Below are 9,855 nucleotides of genomic sequence, written 5' to 3' on the forward strand. Positions count from 1 at the left end.
TGTATTGAAATATCTCATCATGATTATGTGTTGCTCTTATGTGATATGTTTGTGCTTTCAAAGGTTTAACTTCTATTCTGAAGATTAGATCATAACTTTACATGCTTGGAGGAATGTTCACTACCATTCATCCATGTGAAAGAGCAGTAGTGAATATTCTGTATTACCTGACTGAATGAAGAAATATTGCATGTGAAACTAAAAGCCTGATTTCATTGTTACTTTAACAGTTGTTTTACCTCTTGTAGTTTTCTGTTAACATTTAAATATATTTTCCCTGTAAGAAGTTATCAAGGTTCAGTACTGTATATGTGATATCTACTATACTGTTCTACGTTCTTCACTCTGTTCGTTAAAATAGGTCTTTCTGGGGTGTAAACTGTTATCTTCTCTGCCCTATTGCCTGAATAAACAAGCTATAGATTAATCAACGTGTTTAAGATACAGATACCCACATGTACCAGATGTCCTGCAGAGAAGGTCAAAAATCTGTATCTTCAACCGTAGATTTTACTGGAAACGCATTTTTTTCCAAAGTTTATAATTGTATTTATAAGAGATTGCAAGTAAATTTTAAATTCCACTTAATGAAGAAGTCATTCTATTTTTGCTTCCTTGCTTAGCTGTAAATTAATGCATTATATAGAAGCAGATAATTTTGAACAGCTAATGATCCCTCTTGTAATGTTCTCACAGTTTTCTTGCCTAAAGGAAAAACTTAGGTAGACTTACTGTATGTAGAATATTTGCACAGAAGTACCATTAAAAAATTTGTTTACTGTCATTTCCCAACTATCCTATTCAGGAAGAGTATTCTAGATTTACATCACCAGTTGCATTCCTTGAGGGCGGGCGGAGGCAGGAAAAAGACAGAATCCCTGTTGGGTGTCTCAGCTTATGCTGAGTAAATATTGACAAAGTAGTCTAAAGAGCAAACACTTTGACATTTGTAAGGTCCACTGGAAGGTCTTGTATATATTTATACAGCAAGAATGAGTACAGAATACCAATTCTCTTGAACTAGCTCCTGACACAATTCTGCATGGGCTTTCTTGTTGAGAAAGGTATGTTTAAATGCGAATGGGTCATTTGTTACACCCATAATGAATATCCTCAAATTGCTCTTAGTGAGTTGTTTTAAAAGGTTGCATCACCTGCTTTTACTATCTTCTTCTCTAAATTATGATACTACTACTAATAATAACTTTTGAAGAATCTCCTTTTTTGAGTAATGTAGCTGGGGATTTTTTTACTTTGTAGAAATTTTTTATGTTTGTATTCTATATTTATTAAAGATTGAGTCTCAAATCGGTAATGAGCAAAAAATGCTTGCTTAATTTAAATTGTGAATCTGTCTGTTAAGAAATGCATTAGGGGTAGGAGAAGCATAAGACATATTAATTGACAGACAGGAACTGCTGTCTCTGAGGTTGATACAAGTAATTTATTACTTTAGAAATGAATGCCACCTCCAGAATGTGCTTCATTAATTTCAAATTTAGTTTTAATTTCAAGCTGTTGCCCCTTGAGAAGAATAAGGTGGCAAATTATGTTTGAAGAGCAGATTTTTTTCTTGCTCTGAAGAAACACTAAATTTTAACTGTTTAATTTTACAAATAAGTGCACTTCTTTGACTAAAACACTTAAGCAAAAAGTATGATCAGCAGAAACTAACTTATGTTTTCTTCTCTTCATCATAGCCTATGTTTCAGATGAACTAAAAGCAGCAGCACTGGTGGAAGAAGATGTGGAACCTGATGAAAATGCAGTTGATGGGGAGCCTTCAGCAAAATACGCATGTCCAGAAAAAGACTTCAGTAAGAACTGCCAAAGCTACCAAAACTCTCCAGCAGCTGAATTTTCTAGCCATGAAATGGACAGTGAGTCACATATCAGTGAGACAAGTGACCGCATGGCAGACTTTGAGAGCAGCTCTATTAAAAACGAGGAAGAGAGCAAGGAGGTTTCGATACCACTGGAAGACTCTACTGTGTCTGATAGCCTAGAACAGATGAAAGCCGTCTATAATAACTTCCTCTCCAATTCTTACTGGTCTAATCTCAACTTGAATCTTCACCAGCCGATTTCAGAAAAAAACAACGGTGGTAGCAGCAGCAGTAGCAGCAGCAGTAGTAGCAGTTGTGGAAGTGGCAGCTTTGACTGGCACCAGACTGCTATGGCTAAAACACTGCAGCAGGTTTCTCAGAGCAGAATTCTTCCTGAACCGAGTCTTTTTAGCACAGTTCAATTGTACAGACAAAGCAGTAAGCTTTATGGCTCTATATTTACTGGAGCCAGTAAATTCCGCTGTAAAGACTGCAGTGCTGCTTATGATACTTTAGTAGAATTAACAGTGCACATGAATGAAACGGGACATTATCGAGATGACAACCATGAAACTGATAACAATAACCCAAAAAGATGGTCCAAACCTCGTAAGCGTTCTTTGCTTGAAATGGAAGGGAAGGAAGATGCGCAGAAAGTATTAAAGTGCATGTACTGTGGTCATTCATTTGAATCTCTTCAGGACTTGAGTGTTCATATGATCAAAACAAAACACTACCAAAAAGTGCCTCTGAAGGAACCTGTTACACCCGTAGCAGCAAAAATTATCCCAGCTACTAGAAAGAAAACGTCACTGGAGCTTGAACTTCCAAGTTCTCCAGACTCCACAGGCGGGACACCAAAAGCAACAATCTCCGATACAAATGATGCACTTCAAAAGAATTCTAATCCTTACATCACACCAAATAATCGCTACGGTCACCAGAATGGTGCCAGCTATGCCTGGCACTTCGAGGCGAGGAAATCTCAAATTCTGAAGTGCATGGAGTGCGGAAGTTCACATGACACTCTGCAGGAACTCACGGCTCACATGATGGTGACAGGACATTTTATTAAAGTCACTAACTCCGCCATGAAAAAAGGGAAGCCAATTATAGAAGCCCCAGCGACACCAACAGTAACATCCTTAGTAGATGAGAAAGTCCAGTCCGTGCCACTAGCTGCCACCACTTTTACGTCTCCTTCCAATACACCTTCTAGTGTTTCCCCTAAATTAAGTGTTGAAATAAAAAAGGAAGTAGATAAAGAAAGAGGCATCGCTGATGACAAAATGAAAGAAAAAGAGAAGTCAAGCGAAGATGAGGAGAAGTACGATATCTCCTCAAAATACCATTACTTGACTGAAAATGACCTAGAAGAAAGCCCTAAGGGAGGATTAGATATATTGAAGTCTTTAGAAAATACAGTTACGTCAGCTATAAACAAAGCCCAGAATGGCACGCCAAGCTGGGGAGGTTACCCCAGCATTCATGCTGCCTACCAGCTGCCTAATATGATGAAGCTGTCATTAGGTTCATCTGGGAAGAGTACACCTCTAAAACCTATGTTTGGAAACAGCGAACTAGTATCACCAACTAAAAACCAGCCCTTGGTGTCTCCACCAAGCAGCCAGACCTCACCTGTGCCAAAAACAAACTTTCATGCCATGGAAGAATTGGTAAAGAAAGTCACTGAGAAGGTGGCTAAAGTGGAGGAAAAAATGAAAGAGCCTGAAGGAAAGCTTTCTCCAGTGAAGCGTGCGACGCCTTCCCCATGCAGTAGTGAAGTCAGTGAACCCCTTAAGATGGAGTCCTCCAATGATGGTGGCTTTAAAAGCCAGCAGAACAGCCCAGTTCCTCAGAGAGATGGTTGCAAGGATAGTCCAACTGTAGAACCAGTGGAAAATGGGAAAGAGCCTGTGAAGTCCATTGTAAGTTCTTTAAGTAGCAGCACAGCTATCATTACTGATCACCCTCCCGAACAGCCATTTGTAAATCCATTAAGTGCACTGCAGTCTGTGATGAATATTCACCTTGGGAAGGCGGCAAAGCCATCTTTGCCCGCTTTGGATCCAATGAGCATGCTTTTTAAAATGAGCAACAGTTTGGCAGAAAAGGCTGCAGTGGCCACCCCACCTCTGCAGTCCAAAAAACCAGACCACTTAGACCGTTATTTTTATCATGTCAACAATGACCAACCCATAGATTTGACGAAAGGCAAGAGTGACAAAAGCTGCTCTTTGGGTTCAGCGCTTTTGTCATCCACATCGACATCTTCTGCATCTTCTTCATCTACAGTGACAACAGCAAAGACATCTGCAGTCGTGTCATTCATGTCAAACTCGCCGCTACGCGAGAATGCCTTGTCAGATATATCTGATATGCTGAAGAACCTGACAGAAAGTCACACATCAAAATCTTCCACACCTTCCAGCATATCTGAGAAATCTGACATTGATGGTACCACAATAGAGGAACCAGAGGAGAGTACACCAGCTCAGAAAAGGAAGGGACGTCAGTCTAACTGGAACCCTCAGCACTTGCTCATATTGCAGGCCCAGTTCGCAGCTAGTTTACGGCAGACTTCAGAGGGGAAATACATCATGTCAGACTTGAGCCCTCAAGAAAGAATGCACATTTCCAGGTTTACGGGACTTTCGATGACCACGATTAGCCACTGGCTAGCCAATGTGAAATACCAGCTCCGAAGGACGGGGGGAACTAAGTTCCTTAAAAATTTGGACACTGGGCACCCGGTGTTCTTTTGTAATGACTGCGCGTCCCAGATCAGAACTCCTTCAACCTATATCAGTCATCTTGAATCGCATCTGGGTTTCAGGTTAAGAGACTTGTCCAAACTGTCCAGTGAACAGATTAACAATCAGATAGCACAAGCAAAGTCACCGTCTGAAAAACTGGTGACATCCTCCCCAGAGGAAGATATCGGAACTGCTTATCAGTGCAAACTTTGTAACAGGACTTTTGCAAGCAAGCATGCTGTTAAACTTCATCTTAGTAAAACACATGGGAAGTCACCAGAGGATCATCTTCTGTATGTTTCGGAGTTAGAGAAGCAGTAGCATTTGCTTTTGATTAAAATAACTGTAATTTGCTTTGAGGAAAACTGTCAAAGACGCCTTAAAGCTACTGTTTAGTTCTTGGCACATGTTCTTATTTTAACTCCAGAGTCGCTCTGGGCCGAACTGTTTTGTATAACTGTACAGTGTTTAAATAGAGGTGCATAATCAGCTGTTGTTACTGGTAAAATATGAAGGTTAAAATGCAGTGGTAAGTGTTTGGAACTTTGTGTAAATTGGATTTAGTTGCTGTGCATCCCTCTGATGCATCAAGCTGCATGCATTAACAGACAGTTTAATTAAGCATTTATAACTAATTCTGGTGCACTTTTTTCATGTGACCTAAGTGTGCTGGTATTTCTCACCCTATAATCTTTAGCCCTCTGAGTACTTTGAAGCACTTTTGCATTAATTTGGTAAAAATGTATGGATATGTTTTTTTTTAAACCCCTACCAGCTTAGTTCCGATTACTAATATGAACCTCCATTTATGCAGAGGTGTCTCACACCTTGAAATTTTAAAATATAATTTTCACATTGAAACATAGATGTATATATTGTATAGATTTCAAAATCTCTTATGGAAAATGTGATTGTGGTTAATGCCATTTTCTTTCTCTCCAGCATTTTTAGCAGCAGTGGATTTTGTACCTGATAAGCCCCAGGTATAAACTGTACCTATATATAGTGTATATTTCATTTTTTAGATCTAACAGGTTTTCTTTTAACATCCAAACATTGTAAATTATATGATGAAAGATACCACAGATAGCATTTATAAAGTATTCAGAAACATTATTCTTACAGCAAAGTATGTTTTGTTTTGTTTTGCTATACAGTACATCTATATTAATAGAGGTTCATGTTTAAATTATACATATTTATTAGTGTTGCTATCATTTGTTTGTTGTTTTGTTGTTTTGGGTTTTTTTTTTAACCATCTGAAGAAACAGAAGCCATGGACTGCATTCCTGGCATGCATTCTAACTATTTTGCACAACATGACTTTTAAAGGTATTTATTAGTAAAAAAAAAAAATAAAAAAAATAAAAAGAGAGAATTCAAAATAAACTCAGTGCTCAAAGGGTTAAATCTATTTGAAAAACTTGTACTGTATTTCCTAAACATTGATAAAGCCTTTAAAATGTTTGTACTGTAATACTTTGCTTAAAAAGTTATGAGGCATTCTGTGATATAACCTCTTTTACTTATTTATAAGCGCTCTTGGTTGTTATTTCCTATTGTAGAATGCCTTTTTATTTCAATTGGTAACTTTCTGTTTTGTTCTGCCTAATTATTCTCCCAAGATTCCATACTGCAGCTTTATCTTTAGGCATATGAAAGGTAACCCGTGGTTACCAGCACACTAAGTGATTCTGTTCGTCTCCATTTTTGGCAGTTAATTTGCAGAAGTAACTGACAGCTGACACCATATGAGAATCTATGTATAAAATATTGGCATGTAAACAGCACAGACACTGTAATGCACTCTGTGCCCTGTTTTGTTGTTGACAATGAAGCACCATTATATGACTCTTCATATAACCTTTTTTTCTACAGCAGCATTAAAATTGTCTTTTTGCTATAATTTTGTGTTGTGTTCACAATTATGTCTGAAATGTGCTACGACTAACGAGCACATTAAAATTAAATTGTATGCTATCTGTTTATGACTGAAGCTTGAGTAGGTTTCTTCATCTGCCAGGTGCTGGCAGTCAAAAGCTGCACATAAATCACTGGAGTTTTAGTGAACTTTAGCATTTAAAGAGCAGGGTAGCACTTATTCAAAGGCTGCATTAACGGGTTTTTTTCCCCCCTGAAAAGATAAATGGACGTTATCACTTCTTTTAAAACATCAGGTAAGGCTGACGGTAAAGATGGGGTTTATAAGCGTGTGGCAAAGCAAATAGGTGTTTTGCTGTGCTGTGTTTTCAGACTTGCACGTACTGAGAAGAAGCATCTGCAAGTTGCACTGGTGGGTATTTTTTCAGGACTTAGAGAATCCCTTTCCACCGACCCAGCATTTTCAAGTGACAGGATTAGGAACCTGAGAGCAGCAACTTAAACTTTGTGATTTTGAAGTGAGTCATCTTAGGGCCCTGCCTCCTCTGGTACAGCATTCCACGAGAATAGCAAGAGGCAAAAAAAAGATGAATAAACACATGCCAGACAAATGCAAACAAGCGGGAGCATTTATATGATAATGACAGACTTTTACTGGTGTTGACAGGTCATCCCATCAAAACCATTGAAAACAATTTGCATCTCCAAAGCACCTGTATTACTATGCATGTAAATAATGTCTTTTGCCAGTCAGGTGAACTCAGAGTCTGGAGATGGCAACGTGGAAACCAAAACCACCATTACAGCACTTAAGAATCATGTCTGGAGTAATAACTAGCATCCGAATGTCAAATGTACAGTTTCCTTGCCTTTTTTTTAAAAAAATCCTCTGTCTTCCAGTAAGCAACTAATTAAATCTTTGGTTCGTTCTTTCTTTCCTTCTGTCTTTCTGTCTTTCTCTGTAATTGCGAAGGCCAGTACTGTGTCTTCACAAACATATCGGAGTGTTCTGTTCATTCTGTAGTGAGTACTGCTAAACAGACCTAGTGAATGGGATTAATGGTTAGGGCATTGGGGTTTTTTCCTCCTCTTTTGGCTCACAGTTCTATCTGATTTTAAGGTCATTTGTGTGTCAATGTTTATGGCCTCAGCTCAAATTCCAGCAATAAAAATGCAGCATGCCAGTTTACTGGTTGACCATCCCAGGAGTCCCCTTGCTTAGTTAGGAGAGGCAACCTGGCTAGCTGAAGCCTTTCATGAGGCCTCCCGGGTGGCTGTCCGCATTTTTTGCAAATAAATGAGCTCAGTCTAAATGCAGTGAAACTTTTTTACCTCTACAGCAGAGAATTTCTCCTTTGAAAATTATAACAGCTTAAATATAGTATTTGGTTGCAAACCAGAAATTCACACATAAGGAGACTGGCAGATTATCGCATATATTGTCAATCAATGTATTTTTAAGATGCACCATTGACTTATAATAGTAATGCTAAAAGCTCCGTACGCAGTACTGTTATCTGGGACACAGGAGGGAGTAAAATCAAGAGACTACAGAGTCTTTTGCAGTGTTCCTTCTACTTAAAATACAGACAAGGGGCCAATGATTGCAAGCACCAAATACCACTGCTGCAACTGCATCTGATGTGGTAAAAGTCGGTTGCTGGGCCTGACTTACCTAGGTCTGAATGTGCAGTGAGGAGACATACTGGGTGAAAATTCAGGGAGCAACCTTCTCTGTTAATGTGCACCAGAAGTGACTTCTTAATACGTTTTTTACAGACACGTGAAACTTCACAACTGAATGGCTAGTCAGGATCTGCATATCCTAAATTTATTAAAATAAAGTTCAGCTTCCATTTCAGAACCTCCAGGACTGGCATATCAATGTGATTTCACATTATAAAGAATTTAGAGAATCAATGAACTAGAATAATGTTCTCTTCATCCATACACTGATATGTATATTGGCATGGTAACTATTAATGCTAACCAAATCACTAACCTAGCTATGTTAAGATAATTTTTTTTTCCTATTAGACAAACATGAAGGTATGGATGCAGGATTTTAAAATATGCATCTGGGTTCTGACTTTTGCTTTGCATTTGATATTTTATTTAGAAATATGCAGATCAAATGAGAGAGAAAACAAAATGCCTCAAGAACGAGCTTAAAAATGAAATTGTGATGGGTGGGAAGAACTTTAAATCACAGGTGTATAAAGGTGACCCTGGTCTAACCCCACCCAAGTAGTGGCTTGTTGCAGCATACTGTATATCTTCCAGCCATCGCATTTACGCAGTATCTTAAAATAACATTTGTGATAAATGTGCAATTTAACTAATTTATGGTGCTATGATGTGCTCAGGGCTACATGCAAGATGAAAATCTTAAATGGAGCTTGAACAGCTCACTTCACAACAAGAAATCAATATGCCAGATCTTAGAGAGCTGTTCACTGGAGTCAACATTTAGCAAAAAAAAAAAAAAATCAGTGAATGTATCTTTAAATTTTAGTGAGTAAGAAATCTATAATTAACTGAAATACGACTTTTAAGCTAGGAACTGTTTCTGAAACAGAAGTCTTTCTTGAATCGTCATTATATCTTATTTTTGTACTAAAATTGAAAGTATATTGCTTTAATATTGCAGTTGCTTTTGTGGTAAATACTGTGCAATTTTTTTATTCGAACCAAGGCAGATTAGTGTTATCAATATGGGAATTCTCTGTTGCATTTTAATATGGCTATATGTCTTGCTATACATAGCTAGACACAGATATGACTCTGCATTTTATGACAGCAAAAAATTTGGCTGTACTTTGAGATTTAAAAAAATACTGGCATGTATTGAAGGGAAGAGCCTTCTTTAATTTTGCAAGTTCTTATTTCAGCTGCAACAGAAAAAGAAGTAGCGGTGCAAGTGGAAATGAGATGACTGGTAATAAAGCTACATTTAATTAATACATTTTGTTTTTAAAATACACCTCCAGAGGATCTTAGATACTTCCTAGGAAAATATCAAGCTATTACAATCATTTTTTCCTGCTTTATTTGGGTAACTTTTTGTTACAAGAGTGTGTTGGAACTTCATCAGGTAGTCTGTTACCTGTACTGCTCCACAGGGCTGAAATAAAGGGAATGGTCATAAAACTAGAATGTATCAAGCAAATAGGAAAAGGAGTTTCAAGATTATTCAAATTTTTAAAAGTCACTGGATTGTCTTCTTACCAAAGGATGAAATAGCTCTTAATACCTGACTGTACAGTTACCATTTTAGCAGTGGAAATACTAATGTGTAACTCCCTTGGGTATTGCTAGTAAATGCATACAATACCCAGAAAAAAACCAAACCAAACCAAAAAACAACACAGTAAATTCTCATCTCCTGGGAC

General features: G+C 37.9%; 1 protein-coding gene across 1 annotated transcript; it reads left to right on the forward strand.

The window, feature by feature from the left end:
* The first annotated feature begins 1,708 nt into the window (after positions 1 to 1,708).
* Positions 1,709 to 6,478, forward strand: TSHZ3 (teashirt zinc finger homeobox 3). The gene has a single exon (XM_009864640.1). The coding sequence runs from the start codon at positions 1,874 to 1,876 to the stop codon at positions 4,901 to 4,903; it is 3,030 nt and encodes a 1,009-aa protein (XP_009862942.1). The 5' UTR covers positions 1,709 to 1,873; the 3' UTR covers positions 4,904 to 6,478.
* The last annotated feature ends 3,377 nt before the right edge of the window (positions 6,479 to 9,855 follow it).

The sequence above is a fragment of the Apaloderma vittatum genome, unplaced genomic scaffold (genome assembly GCF_000703405.1).
Source record: "Apaloderma vittatum isolate BGI_N311 unplaced genomic scaffold, ASM70340v1 scaffold21002, whole genome shotgun sequence".
NCBI lineage: Eukaryota > Metazoa > Chordata > Aves > Trogoniformes > Trogonidae > Apaloderma > Apaloderma vittatum.